The sequence below is a fragment of the Chiloscyllium plagiosum genome, unplaced genomic scaffold, assembly GCF_037043375.1.
Source record: "Chiloscyllium plagiosum isolate Xiang-an unplaced genomic scaffold, Cpla_swu_hap1 HiC_scaffold_8, whole genome shotgun sequence".
Taxonomy (NCBI): Eukaryota; Metazoa; Chordata; class Chondrichthyes; order Orectolobiformes; family Hemiscylliidae; genus Chiloscyllium; species Chiloscyllium plagiosum.
Genome location: NW_028270146.1, coordinates 93,864,877 through 93,891,879, shown reverse-complemented (window position 1 = coordinate 93,891,879; position 27,003 = coordinate 93,864,877). Strand labels below are relative to the sequence as shown.

Genomic DNA, 27,003 nt, shown 5'->3' with positions numbered 1-27,003 from the left:
TCACAGTGCAGCACTGAAAGAGTAAAAAAAAAGTATTGCAGGTACTGTCATCTAGATGCTAAAATAAAAATAGAGTTGGTTGTGAAGGATTCTATAGCACTGCCTAGAAGGAAAGCTGGGAAGTTTTGCAGCAGACCAATCTTTATTTCTCATTCCACACCATTTAAAAGAGCTTATCTGGTTATTACATTGGGCTCTTTGACATTGGGAAATGTGCCATCAAAACACAAATCTTTCTTTCAACTCTAAGCAATCTCATAAGTCAGGCACATAGCAAAAGCTTCATTCTGATACCCAAAGCAGTATTCCATTGATTAAGCCCACACCTGATGTGGCCCCATGATGTAATGGCCAGTTTATGTGAAATCCAGCACCTCTAACAGTATCACACACTCTCAGCACTGGACTGGAGGACCAAGCACGAAATACTTGTGGACTGCTACTTGAACTTTCTTCTTGCAACTGAAACAGCAGCTGACACAAGAAGACAGAAAGGTTGGTATTTTTGAAGTATACAGAACAAACTCGATTATTTGAACGAGATGGTCTGGGAGTATTTTGCTCGGCTAACTGTTTGATAACTGATTGTTCGGATGACGTTTTTATGGGACCTTGAGATCTTGTTCGGATAATCCGAAATTTGGATAATTGACATTTGGGTAACAGAGGTGGTTCTGTATTCCAGAAGAAATGGGCCTTCTCCATCTAAACCTGCTCTTTGTAGTATGAAATTTGCAACTTTTTCCTAATTTTCAGAAGCTGAGACAAATCTCCCCATCAATTGAGGGCCCTGTCAGTGTGCAATCCCATTGCAGCTTGTCAAAATGATAATTCCAACCAGATTTCTCCAAACATTGTATAGTCAATATACCCGAATGTGGATTTTATTGCTTGCCCAATGTCAGCAAGGTCTGATGACCATTTTAACTCCCCTGCAGCTCCATTTAGGTACTTGTTCTTTTGATCCAAAGTCACTGACAGCAAGTGTCCTGTGTATTGGTGTCACAATCTAAGACCAGCTCTGCTGTTATCACTGCGTGATAACAGAAGTACGTACAGGAATCAGTTCAGTGCTAAATCCCCACCCAGAAAGCATTAATATCTGATTGGCCCAGTTCTGGAAGGTTTCTTCACATGACCTTAATGGCTCTGCCCCACTCAAAGCCATTCATTACCAAAATGTCCATTCTCACTGAATCCCATATGTTGTCACCAATTAGCAAATATATAGGCCGTTTGGTTAAAAGCACAATGCAACATTCCTTTAAAACTTCTCCAGGGTCAATCGACATTAAGCTCTTGGATTCTCCAGGACAATTCTGAGGAACAACCCTCACCAACTACATGAGTGGTAGCCACCAATACGTTTCCACTCGGCAGTCAATTGGTTTCCTTATACTAGCTTGCCCTGGCACCTCTGGGAATTAGATACTGTTTCCTCCATACTGCAGCAAACAAACTCTGGACAAATATATAGTGATGTTTAAAAAAAAGCTAAAACTGATCATAGATCACAGCTATTTCAAACAGAATGGAGGAATCGGACTCTAATTTGGCAGAAGGCAATGTGTAGAGATGGCCCTTGTTGCAGAGTTTCCATGTCTTGCAGAAGCCCTTATTCAGACAGATCTTCTGAATGATTAGATTAGATTCCCTACAGTGTGGAAACAGGCCCTTTGGCTCAACCAGTCCACACCGATCCTCCAAAGAGTAACCCACCCAGAACCATTTCCCTCTGACTAATGCACCCAACACTATGGGCAATTTAGCATGGCCAATTCACCTGACCTGCACATCTTTGGACTGTGGGAGGAAACGGGAGCACCTGGAGGAAACCCACGCAGACACGGGGAGAATGTGCAAACTCCACACAGAGTGTCGCCCAAGGTTGGAATCAAACCTGGGAAGCTGGTGCTGTGTAGCAGTAGGGCTAACCACTGAGCCACCGTGCTGCCTCGTGCATTTCGCGCCCCAACCCTGTGAGGACATAGCAACACTCTCTAACAAGCCCAGGTACTCGGCAAAAGAACTCCAGGATACATTGCCATAGGAAATGTTCCAGAATAGAATTACTTAAACTCACTATAAGGTTCTGGTCTTTTAACTAATGCAAATGCAGGACCCAGCTTACATACAGCTTGTATTTCTGGACTGATAATGATGTCTGTACCAGTGACTGGCCAAATCTAGGATCCTAGCAATATTTCAGGTGCATGGCCCACATGACTTCAGGTGAGTTCCAAATCAATGTCTTTCAGCACACAGAACACACACCTGTCACAGTTGTGCCCAATGCATTCTTCAGGATTGCTCAGGAACTGTGCATTAGCATAAGATGCATATGAAAAACAGTGAAAGGTCACCTAACTGGTTGTTGCATAGATCAGGTGGTAGAAAGCAATCAGTTATTTAGTTAAAATTTCTAGGAAGGTGACCGGGATTTGGTCCCCTCTCCCATGCATTCCCAATGGATCAATGATGGCGACCCTTGCTCCGGTACAGGCCCAAATCTCTGTTCCTTTGATAACACAGGATCAGGAGTGTTGGAGACAGTTGGTGTTTGCAGAAGCTTGATCACAGCAAAGTTTGATTACGAGCCCAAACCCCAACACCCACACTTCTTGCAGGGTTGCTGACTGTGGTCAGTATTGGCCACCCAACATAGCTACCTTCCTAATGTGCCACCTGACGACAACAATCACAAAGAACATATCATTTGTCAAATGGCCATTCTTTTAGATCATTTCCAACTTTAAAAATAAATTAATGGTAAACAAAGGAAAAGTTTTACAAAGTGCAATTCCTGTAAATGCCACCATTTTACTACTTGGGTATTAATTTTTTAAAAAAATGGTATATGGGTGTCATGGCAAGGCCAGCATTTGGTTACCTGTTCCTAAATTTTTTATTCATTCATGGGATGAGGGCGTTGCTACCATCCCTATTACCCAGACGGCAGTTAAAAGTCAACCACACTGCTGTGGGTCTGGAGTCACATGTAGGCCAGACCAGGTAAGGATGGCAGTTTCCTTCCCTAACAGACGACAGTGAACTAGATGTGTTTTTCCCCCAACAACTGGCAATGAATTCATGGTCTTCATTAAATTCCTAATTCCAGATTTTTATTTAATTCAAATTCAACTATCTGCTGTGGTCAGATTCAAATCCAGGTCCCAAGGACATCATCTGGATCCCTGGATTAATAGTCCAGTGATAATACCACCAGGCCATCAACTCCCCATAAAATTGTCTCTGAACACAGTGGCTTGTCAGGATAGTCCGAGGGCAGCAAATAATCCACCATGTTGCTGTTGGGGCTAGAGTCACATGTAAACCAAACCATGCAAGGACGGCAGATTTCTTCCCCTAAAAGGCATTAATGAACTAGATAGTTCTTTACACCAATCAATGCTAGTTTCATGATCACCATTATGGAGAATAGCTTTCAACTCCAGATTTTATTAATTGAATTTCAATCCCACAATCTGCTACTGCAGGATTTTAATCCCTGTCCGCAGAGCTTGAACCTGGGCCTCCGGATTATGAGGCCAGAGTTCGCTTGCAGTACTGTTAAGGAGATTAACCTATAATTCTTGAGACTACCAGGGCAATCCTGGAAGGGTTGACAACTGAAAGTGAGACAGCAGTCAGGAATGAAAGCTCAACTGACTGTTTTTCCCACCACCTGTTAAGGATGTGCTTGGTATCTGTAAAATAAAATGACTGATTGGCTGCTCTGATTAAAAAGGGTGAGCATATTGTCAGGTAGACATCAATGGGCTCGCGGTGCCTCTGTCAACTTCTTTTCAGCCTTGCGATTGTTCCCCCTGGAACAGAACACAGTCATTCGGCCTCAAACCAATTCTGTTGCCGTTCGTTTCAATCAGCTGGGTAACTCTAGTTACTCAGCTAATCTAAATGAATGGCAACAGAATTAGTTCCCTTCCCTTGCCCAGCTAAAACTTTATTGTTTGACAATTTTCAGTTAACCCATCACAACATCTTTCTTAGGACGAGAGTTTCAGAATCCCTACTACTCTGTGCAGCACAAAAACAGATGATAGAATCTTACAACACAAGAGGTAATTCAGTCCATAATGTCTGTGACAGCTATTAAAACAAAGCTATCTAATCAGTTCTGCTTTCTCTGCTCTAATCCCAGAGCACTGCATTATTTTTCCTTTTCAAGTATATATCCAGTTCTAAACCAAGTACAGACTTACTCAGGTATTGGAGATACAAATTGAACTCCATTCAGTCTGTGTTTTCTCAGATTACCACAAACTTTAGAACAAGGAGACACAGACACAGGAACAGAAGAGGGTTCGGACACAGGCAATATAGATTCAACTAATTCACATAGACAGGAGATAGTGTGGAAAGATCTAAACAGAGATCTGAGAAGGTTTTAGAGCCACTTGGTGTTTGAGATGAACATCTCATTCATTTCTGTGCTGAAATGCTGATTGGGAGGCAGCCTGGGTGGCAGAAATCTTGCGCAGCACCTCCTAGTACAGTAACATGATAACTATCTCTTGTAGTGCTGTGACCCGATCAGTATGACCCACTGAGCTTGGCGAACTGGCACCATGTGAAATCTGTACTCTTAATACAGGCATCACCAGTATGAGAACTGCCAGCTTCCCTGACCCCCAACATTGTCGTTTACCAAAGGATAAAGGAAGGAGCACTATCCAAAATGGCTGCACCCAGTCTGTCTCTAATCAGCTATTCTAAAGTGTGACAGGTGACAACTAAGAATCTAGTGGCTTTTCCCCATATAACAGTACGTTATACATTATGGACACTTCCTACTTAGTATCTAGGCTAATCAAGCTGCCCGGTGTGATATACATTCCCACTTAAGGATGAATACAGATCTTTATCAGGCTGTGTTTTTGATCTGAATGTGTGTTGTTAATTTGGCTCCTTTAAGATGAGGCATATGGTCTCATCACATTTGACCAAAATTCTCTCCTCTTCTAAATGCCCACAATTTGCAGGTTTGGAGATGGGTTTCCCCTTGTCCCTTCCTTTCTGCCCCCCACTTTCACCCATATTCATCTATTACTGAAAACAAATAAAATGCTAGAATTATTGGTGAGCTAAACAAGAAAAGATCTCTCAATCTCTCGGCGCTTCTTGAGAGTTTGAATCAGTTGTTGACCCTTGTAGATAGGGAGTGGGCAATGCCAGTCAGCACCGTGTGGGGAATGCCACAAAGCCTGATGTTGGCAAACCTTGCTGGTCCTGGAGGCACCAACAACTTATATCTGTGTGTCTTTCACTGAAAGAAAACCTCCCCGAGGAGTGTTGTCAAGCATAATTTGACACTGAGTCTAAAAAAAAGCAATGGGGTAGAGTTGCTCAAAGAGGTAGGTTCGAAGGAGGGCCTTAAAGGAATAGGATGAGGAGGAAGGGCAGAGAGAGAGAGATTTAGGGGGGGACTTCATAAACAGAGAGGCTGAGCAGCTGATAGTGCAGCTAATAGGGGGAGGCAGGGTGTGCGTGTGGAGATTTTAGAATTGAGAGGAGCGCCAAGATCACGGAGAAAGTTGGAGAGTATAAAGGAGGCAGGTAAATACAGAGACAGAGGAGGGGGAAAGGAAGGCAATGGAACGACTTGAATGAGAGGGTGATGCTGGTGGGGTGCTGGAGGGAGCGAAGGAGAGGGTAACATTGTGGGGGGAAGGGAGAGAAGGGGGAATGGAGGACGGAAGGAGAGGGAGGGTGGCGGCGGAGACGGAGGGTAGAGGAAGGAAGGGGGAAGATAGGTAGGGGGAGGACGGAGGAAGGAAGGGAAAGAATAGGGGGTTGAAGGATAGAGGAAGCAAGGGAGAGTACAGATGGAAGGAAGGGAGAGGGAGAGTTGGGGAGGGGGGGAGACAAAGGACGGGAGAGGGTGGGAAGAACAAAGGGTGTGAGACGGAGAGGGGGAATGTGCTAGAATGAAGGACGGGAAAGGTTGAGGGGGAGCGGGTGGGCGGGACCAGGTCAAAGGGAGGCGTGGGGCGGGGGGGTGGGCGGGACCAGGTCAAAGGGAGGCGTGGGGCGGGGGGGTGGGCGGGACCAGGTCAAAGGGAGGCGTGGGGCGGGGGGGTGGGCGGGACCAGGTCAAAGGGAGGCGTGGGGCGGGACCAGGTCAAAGGGAGGCGTGGGGCGGGACCAGGTCAAAGGGAGGCGTGGGGCGGGACCAGGTCAAAGGGAGGCGTGGGGCGGGACCAGGTCAAAGGGAGGCGTGGGGCGGGACCAGGGCAAAGGGAGGCGTGGGGCGGGACCAGGGCAAAGGGAGGCGTGGGGCGGGACCAGGGCAAAGGGAGGCGTGGGGCGGGACCAGGGCAAAGGGAGGCGTGGGGCGGGACCAGGTCAAAGGGAGGCGTGGGGCGGGACCAGGTCAAAGGGAGGCGTGGGGCGGGACCAGGTCAAAGGGAGGCGTGGGGCGGGACCAGGTCAAAGGGAGGCGTGGGGCGGGACCAGGTCAAAGGGAGGCGTGGGGCGGGGGGGTGGGCGGGACCAGGTCAAAGGGAGGCGTGGGGCGGGGGGGTGGGCGGGACCAGGTCAAAGGGAGGCGTGGGGCGGGGGGGACCAGGTCAAAGGGAGGCGTGGGGCGGGGGGGACCAGGTCAAAGGGAGGCGTGGGGCGGGGGGGACCAGGTCAAAGGGAGGCGTGGGGCGGGGGGGACCAGGTCAAAGGGAGGCGTGGGGCGGGGGGGACCAGGTCAAAGGGAGGCGTGGGGCGGGGGGGACCAGGTCAAAGGGAGGCGTGGGGCGGGGGGGACCAGGTCAAAGGGAGGCGTGGGGCGGGGGGGACCAGGTCAAAGGGAGGCGTGGGGCGGGGGGGACCAGGTCAAAGGGAAGCGTGGGGCGGGGGGGACCAGGTCAAAGGGAGGCGTGGGGCGGGGGGGACCAGGTCAAAGGGAGGCGTGGGGCGGGGGGGACCAGGTCAAAGGGAGGCGTGGGGCGGGGGGGACCAGGGCAAAGGGAGGCGTGGGGCGGGGGGGTGGGCGGGACCAGGACAAAGGGAGGCGTGGGGCGGGGGGGTGGGCGGGACCAGGTCAAAGGGAGGCGTGGGGCGGGGGGGTGGGCGGGACCAGGTCAAAGGGAGGCGTGGGGCGGGGGGGTGGGCGGGACCAGGTCAAAGGGAGGCGTGGGGCGGGGGGGTGGGCGGGACCAGGTCAAAGGGAGGCGTGGGGCGGGGGGGTGGGCGGGACCAGGTCAAAGGGAGGCGTGGGGCGGGGGGGTGGGCGGGACCTGGTCAAAGGGAGGCGTGGGGCGGGGGGGTGGGCGGGACCAGGTCAAAGGGAGGCGTGGGGCGGGGGGGTGGGCGGGACCAGGTCAAAGGGAGGCGTGGGGCGGGGGGGTGGGCGGGACCAGGTCAAAGGGAGGCGTGGGGCGGGGGGGTGGGCGGGACCAGGTCAAAGGGAGGCGTGGGGCGGGGGGGTGGGCGGGACCAGGTCAAAGGGAGGCGTGGGGCGGGGGGGTGGGCGGGACCAGGTCAAAGGGAGGCGTGGGGCGGGGGGGTGGGCGGGACCAGGTCAAAGGGAGGCGTGGGGCGGGGGGGTGGGCGGGACCAGGTCAAAGGGAGGCGTGGGGCGGGGGGGTGGGCGGGACCAGGTCAAAGGGAGGCGTGGGGCGGGGGGGTGGGCGGGACCAGGTCAAAGGGAGGCGTGGGGCGGGGGGGTGGGCGGGACCAGGTCAAAGGGAGGCGTGGGGCGGGGGGGTGGGCGGGACCAGGTCAAAGGGAGGCAAGGGAGGAGGGAGGCAAGGGAGGAGGGAGGCAAGGGAGGGGGGAGGCAAGGGAGGGGGGAGGGTGGGCGGGACCAGGTCAAAGGGAGGCGTGGGGCGGGAGGGGGTGGGCGGGACCAGGTCAAAGGGAGGCGTGGGGCGGGGGGGTGGGCGGGACCAGGTCAAAGGGAGGCGTGGGGCGGGGGGGTGGGCGGGACCAGGTCAAAGGGAGGCGTGGGGCGGGGGGGTGGGCGGGACCAGGTCAAAGGGAGGCGTGGGGCGTGGGGGTGGGCGGGACCAGGTCAAAGGGAGGCGTGGGGCGGGACCAGGTCAAAGGGAGGCGTGGGGCGGGGGGGTGGGCGGGACCAGGTCAAAGGGAGGCGTGGGGGTGGGCGGGACCAGGTCAAAGGGAGGCGTGGGGCGGGACCAGGTCAAAGGGAGGCGTGGGGCGGGGGGGTGGGCGGGACCAGGTCAAAGGGAGGCGTGGGGGTGGGCGGGACCAGGTCAAAGGGAGGCGTGGGGCGGGGGGGTGGGCGGGACCAGGTCAAAGGGAGGCGTGGGGCGGGGGGGTGGGCGGGACCAGGTCAAAGGGAGGCGTGGGGCGGGGGGGTGGGCGGGACCAGGTCAAAGGGAGGCGTGGGGTGGGGGGGGCGGGGGGCTGGGCGGGACCAGGTCAAAGGGAGGCGTGGGGCGGGCGGGACCAGGTCAAAGGGGGGCGTGGGGCGGGGGGGGTGGGCGGGACCAGGTCAAAGGGGGGCGTGGGGCGGGGGGGGTGGGCGGGACCAGGTCAAAGGGAGGCGTGGGGCGGGGGGGGTGGGCGGGACCAGGTCAAAGCGAGGCGTGGGGCGGGGGGGTGGGCGGGACCAGGTCAAAGGGAGTCGTGGGGCGGGGGCGTGGGGCGGGGGGGTGGGCGGGACCAGGTCAAAGGGAGGCGTGGGGCGGGGGGTGGGCGGGACCAGGTCAAAGGGAGGCGTGGGGCGGGGGGGTGGGCGGGACCAGGTCAAAGGGAGGCGTGGGGCGGGCGGGACCAGGTCAAAGGGAGGCGTGGGGCGGGGGGGTGGGCGGGACCAGGTCAAAGGGAGGCGTGGGGCGGGGGGGTGGGCGGGACCAGGTCAAAGGGAGGCGTGGGGCGGGGGGGTGGGCGGGACCAGGTCAAAGGGAGGCGTGGGGCGGGCGGGACCAGGTCAAAGGGAGGCGTGGGGCGGGGGGGTGGGCGGGACCAGGTCAAAGGGAGGCAAGGGGGGGGGTGGGCGGGACCAGGTCAAAGGGAGGCGAGGGGGGGGGTGGGCGGGACCAGGTCAAAGGGAGGCGAGGGGGGGGGTGGGCGGGACCAGGTCAAAGGGAGGCGAGGGGGGGGGTGGGCGGGACCAGGTCAAAGGGAGGCGTGGGGCGGGGGGGACCAGGTCAAAGGGAGGCTTGGGGCGGGGGGGACCAGGTCAAAGGGAGGCGTGGGGCGGGCGGGACCAGGTCAAAGGGAGGCGTGGGGCGGGCGGGACCAGGTCAAAGGGAGGCGTGGGGCGGGCGGGACCAGGTCAAAGGGAGGCGTGGGGCGGGCGGGACCAGGTCAAAGGGAGGCGTGGGGCGGGCGGGACCAGGTCAAAGGGAGGCGTGGGGTGGGCGGGACCAGGTCAAAGGGACGCAAGGGGGGGGGGTGGGCGGGACCAGGTCAAAGGGACGCAAGGGGGGGGGTGGGCGGGACCAGGTCAAAGGGACGCAAGGGGGGGGGTGGGCGGGACCAGGTCAAAGGGAGGCAAGGGGGGGGGGGTGGGCGGGACCAGGTCAAAGGGAGGCAAGGGGGGGGGGGTGGGCGGGACCAGGTCAAAGGGAGGCAAGGGGGGGGGGGTGGGCGGGACCAGGTCAAAGGGAGGCAAGGGGGGGGGGGTGGGCGGGACCAGGTCAAAGGGAGGCAAGGGGGGGGGTGGGCGGGACCAGGTCAAAGGGAGGCGTGGGGGGGTGGGCGGGACCAGGTCAAAGGGAGGCGTGGGGGGGGGTGGGCGGGACCAGGTCAAAGGGAGGCGTGGGGGGGGGTGGGCGGGACCAGGTCAAAGGGAGGCGTGGGGGGGGTGGGCGGGACCAGGTCAAAGGGAGGCGTGGGGCGGGGGGTGGGCGGGACCAGGTCAAATGGAGGCGTGGGGCGGGGGGGGACCAGGTCAAAGGGAGGCTTGGGGCGGGGGGGACCAGGTCAAAGGGAGGCGTGGGGCGGGCGGGACCAGGTCAAAGGGAGGCGTGGGGCGGGCGGGACCAGGTCAAAGGGAGGCGTGGGGCGGGGGGTGGGCGGGACCAGGTCAAAGGGAGGCGTGGGGGGGGGTGGGCGGGACCAGGTCAAAGGGAGGCGTGGGGGGGGTGGGCGGGACCAGGTCAAAGGGAGGCGTGGGGGGGGGTGGGCGGGACCAGGTCAAAGGGAGGCGTGGGGGGGGTGGGCGGGACCAGGTCAAAGGGAGGCGTGGGGCGGGGGGTGGGCGGGACCAGGTCAAATGGAGGCGTGGGGCGGGGGGGACCAGGTCAAAGGGAGGCTTGGGGCGGGGGGGACCAGGTCAAAGGGAGGCGTGGGGCGGGCGGGACCAGGTCAAAGGGAGGCGTGGGGCGGGCGGGACCAGGTCAAAGGGAGGCGTGGGGCGGGGGGTGGGCGGGACCAGGTCAAAGGGAGGCGTGGGGCGGGGGGTGGGCGGGACCAGGTCAAATGGAGGCGTGGGGCGGGGGGGACCAGGTCAAAGGGAGGCTTGGGGCGGGGGGGACCAGGTCAAAGGGAGGCGTGGGGCGGGCGGGACCAGGTCAAAGGGAGGCGTGGGGCGGGCGGGACCAGGTCAAAGGGAGGCGTGGGGCGGGCGGGACCAGGTCAAAGGGAGGCGTGGGGCGGGCGGGACCAGGTCAAAGGGAGGCGTGGGGCGGGCGGGACCAGGTCAAAGGGAGGCGTGGGGCGGGCGGGACCAGGTCAAAGGGAGGCGTGGGGCGGGCGGGACCAGGTCAAAGGGAGGCGTGGGGCGGGCGGGACCAGGTCAAAGGGAGGCGTGGGGCGGGCGGGACCAGGTCAAAGGGAGGCGTGGGGCGGGCGGGACCAGGTCAAAGGGAGGCGTGGGGCGGGCGGGACCAGGTCAAAGGGAGGCGTGGGGCGGGCGGGACCAGGTCAAAGGGAGGCGTGGGGCGGGCGGGACCAGGTCAAAGGGAGGCGTGGGGCGGGCGGGACCAGGTCAAAGGGAGGCGTGGGGCGGGCGGGACCAGGTCAAAGGGAGGCGTGGGGCGGGCGGGACCAGGTCAAAGGGAGGCGTGGGGCGGGCGGGACCAGGTCAAAGGGAGGCGTGGGGCGGGCGGGACCAGGTCAAAGGGAGGCGTGGGGCGGGCGGGACCAGGTCAAAGGGAGGCGTGGGGCGGGCGGGACCAGGTCAAAGGGAGGCGTGGGGCGGGCGGGACCAGGTCAAAGGGAGGCGGGGGGCGGGCGGGACCAGGTCAAAGGGAGGCGGGGGGCGGGCGGGACCAGGTCAAAGGGAGGCGTGGGGCGGGCGGGACCAGGTCAAAGGGAGGCGTGGGGCGGGGGTGGGCGGGACCAGGTCAAAGGGAGGCGTGGGGCGGGGGTGGGCGGGACCAGGTCAAAGGGAGGCGTGGGGCGGGCAGGACCAGGTCAAAGGGAGGCGGGGGGCGGGCGGGACCAGGTCAAAGGGAGGCGGGGGGCGGGCGGGACCAGGTCAAAGGGAGGCGTGGGGCGGGCGGGACCAGGTCAAAGGGAGGCGTGGGGCGGGGGTGGGCGGGACCAGGTCAAAGGGAGGCAAGGGGCGGGGTGGGCGGGACCAGGTCAAAGGGAGGCAAGGGGGGGGGGTGGGCGGGACCAGGTCAAAGGGAGGCAAGGGGGGGGGGTGGGCGGGACCAGGTCAAAGGGAGGCAAGGGGGGGGGTGGGCGGGACCAGGTCAAAGGGAGGCAAGGGGGGGGGGGGTGGGCGGGACCAGGTCAAAGGGAGGCAAGGGGGGGGGGGTGGGCGGGACCAGGTCAAAGGGAGGCAAGGGGGGGGGGTGGGCGGGACCAGGTCAAAGGGAGGCAAGGGGGGGGGGTGGGCGGGACCAGGTCAAAGGGAGGCAAGGGGGGGGGGTGGGCGGGACCAGGTCAAAGGGAGGCAAGGGGGGGGTGGGCGGGACCAGGTCAAAGGGAGGCGTGGGGGGGGGGTGGGCGGGACCAGGTCAAAGGGAGGCGTGGGGGGGGGTGGGCGGGACCAGGTCAAAGGGAGGCGTGGGGCGGGGGGTGGGCGGGACCAGGTCAAATGGAGGCGTGGGGCGGGGGGGACCAGGTCAAAGGGAGGCTTGGGGCGGGGGGGACCAGGTCAAAGGGAGGCGTGGGGCGGGCGGGACCAGGTCAAAGGGAGGCGTGGGGCGGGCGGGACCAGGTCAAAGGGAGGCGTGGGGCGGGCGGGACCAGGTCAAAGGGAGGCAAGGGGGGGGGTGGGCGGGACCAGGTCAAAGGGAGGCAAGGGGGGGGGTGGGCGGGACCAGGTCAAAGGGAGGCAAGGGGGGGGGTGGGCGGGACCAGGTCAAAGGGAGGCAAGGGGGGGGGGTGGGCGGGACCAGGTCAAAGGGAGGCAAGGGGGGGGGTGGGCGGGACCAGGTCAAAGGGAGGCAAGGGGGGGGGTGGGCGGGACCAGGTCAAAGGGAGGCAAGGGGGGGGTGGGCGGGACCAGGTCAAAGGGAGGCAAGGGGGGGGGGGGGTGGGCGGGACCAGGTCAAAGGGAGGCAAGGGGGGGGGGTGGGCGGGACCAGGTCAAAGGGAGGCAAGGGGGGGGGTGGGCGGGACCAGGTCAAAGGGAGGCAAGGGGGGGGGTGGGCGGGACCAGGTCAAAGGGAGGCAAGGGGGGGGGTGGGCGGGACCAGGTCAAAGGGAGGCAAGGGGGGGGGGGGGGGGGGTGGGCGGGACCAGGTCAAAGGGAGGCAAGGGGGGGGGGGGGTGGGCGGGACCAGGTCAAAGGGAGGCAAGGGGGGGGGGGGGGTGGGCGGGACCAGGTCAAAGGGAGGCAAGGGGGGGGGGGGTGGGCGGGACCAGGTCAAAGGGAGGCAAGGGGGGGGTGGGCGGGACCAGGTCAAAGGGAGGCAAGGGGGGGGGGGGTGGGCGGGACCAGGTCAAAGGGAGGCAAGGGGTGGGTGGGGAGGCCAGGGGGGGGGAGGGGAGGGGGGAGGGGGGGGGAGGGGGGGGGGGGGGGGGAGGGAGGGGGGGGGGAGGGGAGGGGGGAGGGGGGGGGAGGGAGGGAGGGGGGAGGGGGGGGGGGGGGAGGGAGGGAGGGGGGAGGGGGGGGGGGGGAGGGAGGGGGGAGGGGGGAGGGAGGGGGGAGGGGGGGGGGAGGGAGGGAGAGGGAGGGGGGAGGGGGGGGGGAGGGAGGGGGGAGGGGGGAGGGAGGGGGGGGGAGGGAGGGGGGAGGGGGGAGGGAGGGGGGAGGGGGGGGGGAGGGAGGGAGGGGGGAGGGAGGGGGGAGGGGGGGGGAGGGAGGGGGGAGGGGGGGGGGAGGGAGGGGGGAGGGAGGAGGGGGGAGGGGGGGGGGGGGAGGGGGGAGGGGGGGGGGGGAGGGAGGGGGGGGGGGGGAGGGGGGGAAGGGGAGGGGGGAGGGGAAGGGGAGGGGGGAGGGGGGGAGGGGGGGGGGGAGGGAGGGAGGGGGGAGGGGAGGGGGGAGGGGAGGCAAGGGGGGGGGGAGGGGGGGGGGGAGGGGAGGGGGGGGGGGAGGGGGGGGGGAGGGGAGGGGGGGGAGGGGGGGGGGGGAGGGGAGGGGGGGGGAGGGGGGGAGGGGAGGGGGGGGGGGGAGGGGGGGGGAGGGGGGGAGGGGAGGGGGGGGGGGAGGGGGGGGGAGGGGGGGGGGGAGGGGGGGGGAGGGGGGGGAGGGAGGGGGGGGGGGGAGGGGGGGGGAGGGGAGGGGGGAGGGGAGGGGAGGGGGGAGGGGAGGGGAGGGGGGGGGGGGGAAGGGGAGGGGAGGGGGGAGGGGGGGGGGGGAAGGGGAGGGGGGGGGGAAGGGGAGGGGGGAGGGGAGGCAAGGGGAGGGGAGGGGGGGGGGAGGGGAGGGGGGGCGGGGGGGGGAGGGGAGGCAAGGGGGGGGAGGGGAGGCAAGGGGGGGGAGAGGGGAGGCAAGGGGGGGGAGAGGGGAGGCAAGGGGGGGGAGAGGGGAGGCAAGGGGGGGGAGAGGGGAGGCAAGGGGGGGGAGAGGGGAGGCAAGGGGGGGGAGAGGGGAGGCAAGGGGGGGGAGGGGAGGCAAGGGGGGAGGGGGAGGGGAGGCAAGGGGGGGGGAGGGGAGGCAAGGGGGGGGGAGGGGAGGCAAGGGGGGAGGGGAGGGGAGGCGGGGGGGGAGGGGAGGCAAGGGGGGGGAGAGGGGAGGCAAGGGGGGGGAGAGGGGAGGCAAGGGGGGGGGAGGGGAGGCAAGGGGGGGGGAGGGGAGGCAAGTGGAGGGGGGGGGGAGCGGGAGGCAAGGGGGGGGTGGGGGAGCGGGAGGCAAGGGGGGGGTGGGGGAGCGGGAGGCAAGGGGGGGGTGGGGGAGCGGGAGGCAAGGGGGGGGTGGGGGAGCGGGAGGCAAGGGGGGGGTGGGGGAGCGGGAGGCAAGGGGGGGGTGGGGGAGCGGGAGGCAAGGGGGGGGTGGGGGAGCGGGAGGCAAGGGGGGGGTGGGGGAGCGGGAGGCAAGGGGGGGGTGGGGGAGCGGGAGGCAAGGGGGGGGTGGGGGAGCGGGAGGCAAGGGGGGGGTGGGGGAGCGGGAGGCAAGGGGGGGGTGGGGGAGCGGGAGGCAAGGGGGGGGTGGTGGAGCGGGAGGCAAGGGGGGGGTGGTGGAGCGGGAGGCAAGGGGGGGGGTGGTGGAGCGGGAGGCAAGGGGGGGGGTGGTGGAGCGGGAGGCAAGGGGGGGGTGGGGGAGCGGGAGGCAAGGGGGGGGTGGGGGAGCGGGAGGCAAGGGGGGGGTGGGGGAGCGGGAGGCAAGGGGGGGGTGGGGGAGCGGGAGGCAAGGGGGGGGTGGGGGAGCGGGAGGCAAGGGGGGGGTGGGGGAGCGGGAGGCAAGGGGGGGGTGGGGGAGCGGGAGGCAAGGGGGGGGTGGGGGAGCGGGAGGCAAGGGGGGGGTGGGGGAGCGGGAGGCAAGGGGGGGGTGGGGGAGCGGGAGGCAAGGGGGGGGTGGGGGAGCGGGAGGCAAGGGGGGGGGTGGGGGAGCGGGAGGCAAGGGGGGGGGTGGGGGAGCGGGAGGCAAGGGGGGGGTGGGGGAGCGGGAGGCAAGGGGGGGGTGGGGGAGCGGGAGGCAAGGGGGGGGTGGGGGAGCGGGAGGCAAGGGGGGGGTGGGGGAGCGGAAGGCAAGGGGGGGGTGGGGGAGCGGAAGGCAAGGGGGGGGTGGGGGAGCGGAAGGCAAGGGGGGGGGTGGGGGAGCGGAAGGCAAGGGGGGGGGTGGGGGAGCGGAAGGCAAGGGGGGGGGTGGGGGAGCGGAAGGCAAGTGGGGGGGTGGGGGTGCGGGAGGCAAGGGGGGGGTGGGGGTGCGGGAGGCAAGGGGGGGGGGTGGGGGAGCGGGAGGCAAGGGGGGGGTGGGGGAGCGGGAGGCAAGGGGGGGGTGGGGGAGCGGGAGGCAAGGGGGGGGTGGGGGAGCGGGAGGCAAGGGGGGGGTGGGGGAGCGGGAGGCAAGGGGGGGGTGGGGGAGCGGGAGGCAAGGGGGGGGTGGGGGAGCGGGAGGCAAGGGGGGGGTGGGGGAGCGGGAGGCAAGGGGGGGGTGGGGGAGCGGGAGGCAAGGGGGGGGTGGGGGAGCGGAAGGCAAGGGGGGGGGTGGGGGAGCGGAAGGCAAGGGGGGGGGTGGGGGAGCGGAAGGCAAGGGGGGGGGGTTTGGGGGGACGGAGACGAAGGAAGGCAGAGGGCGGGAGGCAAGGGGGGGGTGTGGGGGAGCGGAAGGCAAGGGGGGGGGTGGGGGAGCGGAAGGCAAGGGGGGTGGGGTTTGGGGGGGACGGAGACGAAGGAAGGCAGATGGCGGGAGGCACGGGGAGGGTCACAAAGATGTTTCGAGGCAGGAGTTTCTCCGGATGTAGTACCTGCGGCCGTCCGCCTCACGAGCCTGGCACGGCCGGTGGACGATCAGCACTGGGAAGAAGCGGGCGTCGTGGTAGTTGGGCGGGCTCTCGCTGATCGCCAGCTGGCTGGAGTACGAGCGGCAGTGGTCGTCGCGGCAGCGCTCGTTGACGTTGCTGCTGCGGCTGTGCCACAGGCCGGCCCGCCAGGAGCCGTGCAGGCGGCACAGCGAGAAGCGGCTGGTGTCCAGCGAGAAGCGCGACTGGCTGCGGCACACGTTGCGGGAGAAGATGGAGGAGCTGCTGGAGCGACCGTCGCAGTCGGCGGCCCGCACCACGCCGCAGGCCGAGTAGCCGTTGCACACGGACAGCGAGGCCAGGTCCATCAGCACGGCCTCCGAGTAGCTGGGGATGAGCTGCCGGTTGCTGCGGATGTGCCACTCGAGCTCGGTGCTGTCCACCGTGCCCAGCCGGGCGGGGGGCAGCGGCGCCGGCGGCGAGTACGCGCCGCCCTCCTCGGTCGGCGTCGCGGCGCAGTAATCCAGGCCGAAGAGCTTCTCCACGTGGTAGTGCACGTAGGCCGTCCGGTACTCGACCAGGACCCGCAGCGGCCAGGACAGCATGAGCAGGCCGGCCGCCCAGAAGGCGTACGGCGAGATGTACCAGGGCGGGCGGTCGGGGTCGACGTACACCATCATGGAGTCCTTGAAGTCGACGTTCCTGAGCTGCATGCCCTCGCGGGCCTCCATGTAGTCGTCGAGGCCCTCGATCTCGCTGAAGAAGCTCGCCCTCTGGTTCAGGTAGCTGTTCTCCGACTCGGTGTTGGCGAAGCTGAAGCACTTGGTGAACCGCAGGCGGGTGGCCGGGTGCCGCTCGAGGCCCAGCAGCTCCTTGGAGACGTCGCGCACGCCGCAGCGCGCGTACTCGAACTCCGCCTCGGCCACGTGCGTGTTGACGCGCTCGTGGTACACCTGCGTGCTGGTGTAGGCGTCCCCGTGGCGGTAGCGCGTGACCTGGCGCGTGCGCCGCACCAGGTGGTAGCTGACCGCCTTCCACCAGATGCAGGGCGCCGCGCGCCGCATGCGGCCGATCCGCTCGTAGACGCTGTCGACGTCCGCCTTGTGCTGCAGCTCACTGCGGGCGCGGCAGTGCCAGCACTCGACCAGGTAGACGGCGTACAGCATGGCCAGGAAGGCCAGCGGGATGTAGACGTAGCCGTCGGAGCACGGGCTGTCGTGGTAGATCATGGACTTGCCCTTCAGGGAGCTGTCGAAGCGCAGCTTGGTCACCCGGGTGAGCTGACACCAGGCCACGGCCCCCAGGCAGCCGTACATCAGGAGGGAGAGGATCAGGCACTTCCAGTGTGACTCCCGGCAAACCGAGGTGCTCAGTGACTGCTTCGCCGGCCTCTGCTGCTCGTCCGTCCGTCCGTCCGTCCCCGGCGGCAGCGGAAGGGAAACAAAACAACAGAAAACCGCGGCGTTATTAGTGTCGACGGCAGACGTAAGAGTCTAAGCTCAGATTGCAAGGAAAAGCAGAATGAGAAATTTGAGCCAAATAATAGGATTCCCCAGAGGCCATTCAGCCCATCGAGTGCACACCGACCCTCTGAAGAACATCCCACCCCCGCAGCCTAAATTCCAACTCACTCTGTTCAGCCCTTACAGGATATATCCTATTGTGAGCTCCACTTCATTTAACATCCCCAGATGCAGACCATATGAAAAACTTCATCTACCGCTCTTTCCCATCTAAATTGGGAATTACAGAGCTGTTACCATGCAAGAGAAGCTGTTCATCCCATCTTGTTTGCAGAAGCTCTGGGTGAATTTTGATTGCTGACCTATCCCATCAATACCCTGGCCTCTCTGCTCCTGCACACCCTTTGGAATAATTTCTTTCAGTTTATAGTCTCTTTATGTTCTTCAAGCCAAAGTGTATTCCCATTTTTTCACAATTAACTTCACTGCCACCCTTCTGCCCATTCTACCAACTTGTCAGTGTCTTTTTGAAGGCCCTGCTCATAGTTTACAATTCACCCAAGTTTTATGTCATCAGCAAATTGTCCCTTGCAGATCATTTATACATTTCATGAAAGGCAAGATTTCCAATGTTGACCCCTCTGCAAACTCCTCTGCAAATTTATAAAAGCAAAACTCTGCGGAAGCATCTATGGACAGAAGCGGGGTCAACATTTCAAGCCCAGTTTGATTCTTCATTTTTAAACTGACTTGAAACATTAGATTGTTTATCTCTCCTTGGATGTTACCTGTATTTCCTATTCCTCACCCCACTTTGTATCCATGTTGCTACTGTTCCTTCTTTTCTATGACATACAACTTTCCTTACAAGTCTCTGTGTGGCACTGTATCAAGTGCTCGTGGAAGTTCATATACACTGCATCAATATCATCGACTCTCTCTTACCTTTACAAACCCTTCCAGCAAGTTAGTTAAACACTATTTTCAGTTAAATCCATGCTGACTCTTCTGCATTAACCAACGTTTCTTACTGTGGCCTACATCAAATCTACTTTCTCCTAGACTCAACTTTTGGCGAGATTCCATATGTAATCCTACATTCTTTTCCCACAAGTCATATACAATCTGCTTCGTAATGGAGTTCATTCATTCTCCTTTCATAACCATATCATGCCTAATCAATGAAGAATGCTGCCTTTTTTAACCTCTTAAAAGTACATTTCTCCTGAAGGTTGCTTTGGAGGACTCAACTGTGTCCATTCAGTGCCACACCCTGAAATATATATTCTTAACCAAAGGCCTCCCTTACAGTTATAATCTTATGGTTCACAGAATTCAACAACTATCAAACTGTACCCTGAGTTGATTACAATACTGTAACTGCTAGCAATCTGAAATGCGGACACAAAGTGCTGAAGAAACTCAGTAGGACAGCACACTGAGGCTTTTTTACACTTTTGCTTCTGTCAGGTTGAAAGTCCATTCAGTCTCAAGATTTGTTTGGACATTTTTATATTTGTATATTTCAGTTTTGCACACAGAGACTTAAATATAATCTGTCAATCTTAACATTATCCATCATGTTTAGATATTGAAAATTTTTATTCAAATGTAATAACCACAATGCCACTTTCTCCTGTCCCTTCACATTTCCCCCTTTCCTCATTTATATAGTATGGAAAGAGTGTCTGTGGATTCACTCCCACACTGCAAATTTTGCATTTTCAAGCGAGTCATAGGATCATTCAACCCCCTAGTGTGTGGAAAGAGGGCATTTGACCCATTGAGTCTGCACCAATCTTCCAAAGAACATCCCACCCAGTGCGTGCACCCCCCCACCCCCAAACCCAATCCCTGTATCCTGCATCTACCATTGTTACCCCACCAGTACCTGGACATTACATGCCATTTATCATGGTCAATCCACTAAATCTACTCATATTTGGATTGTGAGAAAAAATGGGAGTGGCCAACAGAAACCCACACAGATACTGGGGGGGTGGGGGGGAGGGGTGAGAGTGTATAAACTCCACTTAGACAGTCAGCTAAGCTGGAATCAGGGGGTCCCTGGCACAGTTAGGCAGCAGTGCTAACTACTGAGCAATCGTGTCATGCCATAGCTGTGCTACCCCCACTATGTTAGAGCGCAGATTGGACAGTGGGACCTCGTCAATTCTAGGAGGAGAAGGGCATCCACAAAGCAAGATAAGCCTGGGTCATCTATCTATGTGCACAAAACATTCAAGAGGATGGAATGGAAAGGGTCATCACAGCAATCAAGCACACCCACTTACGATGTGTTACGACCAGCACCCGATGGAGCCATCGACTAACAATGGAATCCCTTTGGAAAAACAAACTTTTAAAAACCTATGGCTAATTCTAGAACCATTAAGTTCCCTTTTAAAAGACTGCTTGATTTCCTAATCTTATAGGCTTTTCCAGAGGGCAATAACTCTGATAAGAGATACTTGCCAACTGTTGGTCAATCTATTTTACATGATTACAGTCAACCTGTTTGGACATATTGTGACACATGTACAGGGCAGGCAGGACTTGAATGTAAACCTGGCCTAGAGGTAATGTAGCTTAAAAATGTATTGCTGAAGAAGGGCTTATGCCCGAAACGTCGATTCTCCTTCTCCTTTGATGCTGCCTGACCTGCTGCGCTTTTCCAGCAACACATTTTTAAGCTCTGATCCCTAGCATCTGCAGTCCTCACTTTTTCCTAGTGGTAATGTATCCAATGGCACATTATCACAGCACCAAAGGATCCTTGACCTATTTTGTATGCTTTACCTAATGTCCTTCTTTATATGTAGGCATAGTTCAGCCTCAGATTACAAGTGGCCCATAGGAACATATCTCATGATAAACGCTCCTAAAAAGAACATATTCCAAAGCACTCTAAGGGGGTAACTATCTGAGTTTGCTCTGTTAGTTTTGCTTAATGCCATTGTGAAGTGAATGCTTCCCACTCCATTGAAATGACCAAACTCTCCCTGTCTGTGGAAGAGTGTGCCAGTGAATTGCAAATGAATGCTGTCAATGAACAAGACCTATCGCAATAAATGGGGTAATTGGCTTCATGGATGTCCACTAAATTAGAGCACTGCCTCTCTCACATAGGTTTTCTTTCATGTCTCAAATTTGTTTAGTAATGTGATAAACTACAAATAATAGCATTTTGGCATTTAAGTAGCTGCTTTAATAGGGAATAATGTTTATAAGCCCATCACAACAGTAGTGCAAACTGAAAGTTGACACAGAGCCATCATGAAGGTTGACCAAAAACTTGCTGCAGGAGCTATGTTTTAAGGACCGTATTAAAAAAGGAACTGAGATAGGAATTCAGATGTTTTAGGCAGAAAGTAAGGCTTAGGCAGTTGAAGGCATGACCATCAATGGTCGAGCAAGTAAAGAATGTTCAGTGTCAGGGAAGTAGGAATGATTAATGAGGGAATTGGGAAGGAGTAGCAGTGACAACAATAACAATCTCCAGAGGGTGGATCTTTGAAAGAGCTCGGCAACAACCTCTGGTCTTTGAACATGAAATTGGGATGAAGCCCTCCTATGCCTCCCAGCTCATATTCAGGTTAAGTGCATTTGAAAATTACAGCTTTTTGATTACAGTCTCTTCAGGAACTGCTCGTCAGGCCATGTGCAGACTTGCTTTGCTGAGTGCCTCAGGGCAAACCAGACTTGCACTTTCTGGAGAGAATCTACATCAGGGAGGGCATCCTTTTCTGTGGATGAAGAACAGTAGTGGTCCTAGAACAAAACCTTTTAATTGTATGTTTATTGATTCTTATGCCTCAGGCATGAGTGCCAATTTTTTTCCGACATTCCCAGTATGTCAGACTGCACAGAATGGGCACATGCTTCTTATCCATCCTACTGGATACTTCCTAATCAACCCATTCAGAGATGTTATTACAGACCTCTGAAGTAGGTGGGACTTGAATCTGGGTCTGCTGCTTCAGAGATAAGGATACCATCATTGTACCACCACACCTTATTGGAGGTCATCCACTGTCCAAAAAAACTAAACTTGTGTGGCTCGTAGTACTAAACCTTTATCCTCTGTGTGATGGTGCAGTTGCTGAAATCTTCCACTAGATGCTGCCCATTTGGTTCTGATCAGGTTTTTAGACTGTTTTTCAGCCATGTCAGACAGAAATTCTGAACTTTCCAAGGTAAATCACGCAGTTATCTTGGCCCATTGGAGCAATGTCTGTTCTTATTCTGTCTATTGTGCTGTCCCAGCTCTGTTACAGCTGGAATTCCTTATGTACAGTGTTCAGCCTTCCATAAGCAAACATGTTCTGTAAAAACATGTGTGGTGAATTATTAGAGTGTTTAATGTTTGATGGCAGACATTTAGTTGTGGTTATTAATATCCTGTTTTTAAGAATGAGTTCATACGCTTATCAGAGTGTAATGGAAATTGATGTACTGCTGATGTTTACACACATGTAGGAACTTCCTCATTCTATTGCTTTAGATATGAATGATTTTCAGCATATTTTGCCCCCTTTTAAGTTTTGGAAATCACATTTGCTTTGAACATAGATATTGGCGTACATCTTCCCCATATTTTTTATTTTTTCTCATTTTTGTCAAAGAAAAGAGAATTAGTGCAGTGGTGCCCTGAACAGACTGCTGATTCTTTATAAACTACTCTCTACGATCAAACAAAGTCAAAATAAGAAATATGGAAACACAGCTACAGGAATGGTTCATTCAGCCATTTGAACCGGTTCCACCATGCAATTAGATCTGATCTGTCAGTTCCATTTACCTACCTTTATGTTAATGGATGGTCAATCAATTTATTTCAAGTTTGCTAATGACTACATCCTGAGTACAGAGACCAGTACGGAAATATGTTAATGAGTCGGAAATAGTTCACAGAAGGTTTGCTTGATTAATACCTGGAGTGAGTGGATTGCCTTAACAGGAAAGGCTAGACAGGCTGAGCTTGTATCCTCTGGCATTTAGAAGAATTAGAGATGACTTAATTGAAATGTAAAAGATCCTAAGGGGCCTTGACCAGGTGGGTGTTAATAGGACATTTCCTCTTCTGTGACAATCTAAAACTAGTAGTCATAGTTTAATAAAATATAGGGTTGCCCAATTAAGGGAGATGAGGAAACCTTTTTTTCTTTTGGAGGGTTGAGTTCCTTTGGAATTCCCTTCCGCAAAAGGCAGTGGATGCAGAATCTTTAAATATTTTAATTTAGAGGTAGGTAGATTCATGGTAACAAAGGAGTTGAATGATAACAGGGATTGAGGGATATGCAGAAATGTAGAGATGAGGTTAAAGTCAAATCGTGATCTTATTGAATGGCTTGAAGGACTGGGTGGTGTACTCTTATTCTTTGTTCATCTGTTTGTAATGCCATTGTTAAGGTTAAACAAAACAGGTGGTGGATATTAATTGAATTTGAACACATGAATAAGGAACGTGGGGATGGGGAGCTATTGGTAGAGAGCTTGAAAACTCAGGAAGTCAATAAACTCTCTCCACAAATAAATTGTATATGTCTTGGTTCAAATTCAGCAGGCAGTTTGTATTCGAATAACGCTTTACGCCATATCCCTTTGATACTCCCCATGGAATCTTAGTTTTGAAAGCTCCATTACACAGCCAGCATCCACAATCTTTTGGAAGAACGTATACCTGATTTTATCTATCTTCTGTGTGAAACAGTACTTCATGATTTTATTCTTGGCTTTATTTTTAAGATTATGCCCCTTGGATCCTGTCAATACTCATACCAAATAGATTTCTCCATATCCTCCCTATTGCATCCCGCAAATATTCTGAAGACTTCCAGTGGTTCTAAGTACAAGTAATACACCAGACCAAGGAATGCCTTCCCTCTACAAATTATAAGTTGTAACTTTTAATGTTGGCTAGCTTAGGGGGAAAAGTAATCCTGCACAAAGACTTTTCACACAGCCTTGGAGTTGTTCGTCAAAGATAGAGTCCAGTTGTGTTTCTGGGATGGTAGAGATATTAACACCTAGGATTATAATAGACTCTCTAAATCTCTTGTTAGGAAGGTACCTCAGGAGAGATTTTGAAGTCAAGGTGTAAACTGGGGAGGTTTAAATTATTTGAGTAGTTTCCCAAAATGAAAAGAAGGTTTGAAGTAGCAAAGGGAATGTTTTTAAGTATTCATGTACTTTTCAGACAAACGAAAAAGTTTCAAGTTAAAGATAATCAATGAGTATTTGTATTTGAAAGCAAATTCTGTGTCTCATGGAGATGGGTTGAGAGGGAAAGGTTCCTTTGTTTTAATATATCTTTGCTGTTTTTAGTGTGTGGAGCAGCCAGCCTGTGAGCAGTCTGTGTCTGAAACTGGGGAAACAGGAGCAGAAATCAAGGGGTATTTCTGTGGAACACTGCTAATGAATTGAACCCATGTTCATGAGGAATTAAAGACTGCAAGATCTGTCCAATAGAGCTATGGGAAGATATCAACAGTAGAAACCTCACAGAAACGATAAGCAAACTGACTATAGTATCGTGGAATAGGGAGCCATTCAAGAGGGGGATAAAATAGAAATGTAGTTGTAAGCCAGGATAGTATAGCCAGGGGAATAGACGCTGTTCTCTATGGCCAGATTGAGAATGCTGAAGGTTGTGTTGAGGTGCCCAAGTGAAGGATATTTCATCTGGGCCGCAGGAGAACTTGGAATGGGAGGGGAATGATCTTGTTCTGATCTATGTAGGTACCAATGATATAAGTAGAAACATTCTGATGAGGAAATATGAGCAGCCAGGGACTAAATTACAAAGCAGAACTGAAACTATGAACTGAAGCCATGAACTAATTGGCAAAGGGTCAAGCTGATTAAAGAGGTAAATGTGTGGCTGAAAGATTGTTGTGGAGAAATGGGTTTGAATTCATGGAACATTGGCACTGTACTAGGGAAGCTGGGATACAGTCTGATGGGATGGGTTTCACCTGAATCATACTAGGACCAGAGTCCTGGCCAATTGCATAACTAGGGCTATAGATAGGGCTTTATTAAGCTAAGTAGTTTTGTGGATAGTGGGGTGGGGGGGGGGGGGGGATCGTGAGTTCAGTTGTGTGGAAAATTAGAAAATCAAAGGGAAAAGAGAAGATAGGATTGCAGGCTGGTGATGGGGTCAATTGTTACCAGAAAATAAATTAAGGAACAGAATGTATGAATATCATATTGTGACAAGAAACCATAAAAACAACTTAAAGGCTTTGTACCTTATGCACAAACCATTTGGAGTAAGGTAGATAAACTGACTGCAAAACAAGGGAAATGAATGTGGCCTCAGAGCCATTACAGAAACAGTTACAAGGAGTTCAAAACTGGGAACTTAGCATCAGAGATTTTGATCTTTTGGAGAAACAAGAGAAATGGAAAGGTGGGTTAGCACTGTTAGTTAGAAATGAAAGGACAGTTGTGAGAAATGATCTAATCTTTGATGTAGAGTCCATTTGGATGGAGGTAAATCACAAAGGGAAAGATATCATTGGTCAGGGTAGTGTACAGATCCCCAAACAGTAGCCACTCTGGGAAAGGCTATAAATCACATAGGAGAATGTTAAAAAGAATAGAGCAATAATGATGAGTAACTTTAATTTTCATGTTGTCTGGGTTAATCAAATTGGAAAGGGTAGTGGCTACAATAATGGATTCATATAATGTTTTAGGGATAGTTTCCTAGAGCAATATGTCATTGGAGCCAATCAGCAAGCAGGAATCTGGTAATGGCTAATAAGGCAGGTTTAACAAATGATCTCTGAATAAAAGATAAAACAAGTTGGGACTCAACTCAGTGGAGTTTAGAATACTGAGAGGTGATGTCATTGAAATGCATCAGATTCTTAAGGGACTTAACATGAGAGGATGTTTCCCCTAATGGGAGAGTCTAGGACCAGAGGGCATAGTCTCAGAACAAAAAGGGTGCCAATTTAAGACTGGGTTGTGGAGGAATTTCTTCTCACCGAGATTTGAGAGTCTTTGGAACTCTTTCCCACACAGAGCTGTGTGTGTATGTTTAAGGCTGATATAGATTCTTCATCAGTAGAGCATTCAAGGGTTACTGGGAAAGGACAGAAAAGTGGACATGAGGAATGTTGGGTCAGCCATGAGCCTATTGAATTGCAGAGCAGGCTGAAGGAGCTGAATGGTTTATTCCTGACCCTATTTCTTAAGATCTTATGATTTCAGAGAAGGCTCTGAAGGTCGAGGTGCTAACAAAGGAAACTAAGGAGAATTGGAGTGAATTCCTGCGGGTTGTGATACGAGTTTGTTTGATTTGAGAGAATAGAATGACCACTCTGAAACTTATATAAAAAGGGATTCTCAGTTAAATTTAAAGCAGGAAGTGTTCTGATGAGAATGTTGGCTAAAAGTAAAACTGCTAATGAGATAGTGTTGCTTTGTTTTGACATTTTTCATTTAAAACAAGAATCTCAGTCAATAACTAAAAATTAAAGTTGATGTTTTAGAAGGTCTCTGTCTCTACCGAGATTGTAACAAAATTGAATATGCACTGGGATGACAGTCCAATGTTGAAAGGTTTAGTTTTTGAATTCACATCAGCTGTGCTCATATTGAAGAGAAAGGGACTATGAAATTGCCAGCCTGACAAGACAAACTTTAATAAAGCAATTCCAGGCGAGCCAGAGAAAATGAGGACTGCAGATGCTGGAGATCAGAGTCGAGAGTGTGGGATTTAAAAAGGGTAAATATAGTTAATATCAATTCTTTGAACATATAGTAATTTAGCATCAACAATCAGGAAAGTATCCCTACAGGATCAATGGGATATTAGATTAGATTCCCTACAGTGTGGAAACAGGCCCTTCGGACCAACCAGTCCACACCGATCCTCCGAAGAGTAACCCACCCAAGCCCCTATGACTAATGCACCTAACACTATGGGCAATTTAGCATGGCCAATTCTCTGACCTGCACATTTTTGGACTGTGGGAAGAAACCAGACCACCCGGAGGAAGCCCACGCAGACACAGGGAGAATGTGCAAACTCCATACAGACAGTCACCCGAGGCTGGAATCGAACCTGGGACCCTGGTGCTGTGAGGGTAACTGCTGAGCCACTTAAGTCTCATGTGTCATTAGGTTGAGAGTGCTACAAAGGTTCAGGCAACAGTTCGTGGATAACTGATTTGTATCCTGTATTTACACTGAAAGGTGAGATCATTTACTTCCAAACCTGCAAGCCTAAAATTTCAGCGAACTATTCACCAGCACTGAGGGATATCAGGGACACCATTGCCAGAATGGTGTATGCAGTCACGTTCAGCAGCATAGTGTGATATTTGGATCCAGTTCAGCAGAGTGTAAAATCAGGACAGTGGGATATCAGTGTCCCATTCCTTGGTGTGTTATGTTCAAAGTGTTCTATAAAAACAAGATTTTTTTTTGCTTTCTACAGAATGAGGCAACAAATGAGACCTTGGTTTTATTCACTCATGGGATGTGGGCATTGCTGGCTAGTTCAGCATTTATTGCTCATCCCTAACTTGTGCTATGCAGTCCATATGGTGTAGGTACTCCAAAATGCACTGCAAGGTATTCTAAACTTTTGACCCAGCAGCAATGATATATTTCCAAGTCTGGATGGTGTGGGGTGGTGAGAATTTATAGTGGGTGCTGTTCCCATGTATTGGCTGCCCTTGTCCTTCTAGATCATTGAGGTCCTAGATTTGAAAAATACTGCTGAAGGAAGCTTCGTGAGTTACTGCAGTGCAACTTGTAAACGGTACGCACTGCTGCTTCAGTGTGTCTGTGATGGAGAA

General features: G+C 55.9%; 1 protein-coding gene across 2 annotated transcripts in view; it reads right to left on the bottom strand.

Annotated features, from left to right (window-relative positions):
* The window catches only part of LOC122553825 (transmembrane protein 151B), a 55,638-nt gene that overhangs the window by 5,584 nt on the left and 23,051 nt on the right, over positions 1 to 27,003 (bottom strand). For both annotated transcript variants that reach the window (XM_043698203.2, XM_087990112.1), the window contains exon 2: positions 15,729 to 17,116. In XM_043698203.2, the coding sequence (XP_043554138.1) occupies positions 15,729 to 17,116 (1,388 nt within the window). The remainder of the gene's footprint in view (positions 1 to 15,728; positions 17,117 to 27,003) is intronic.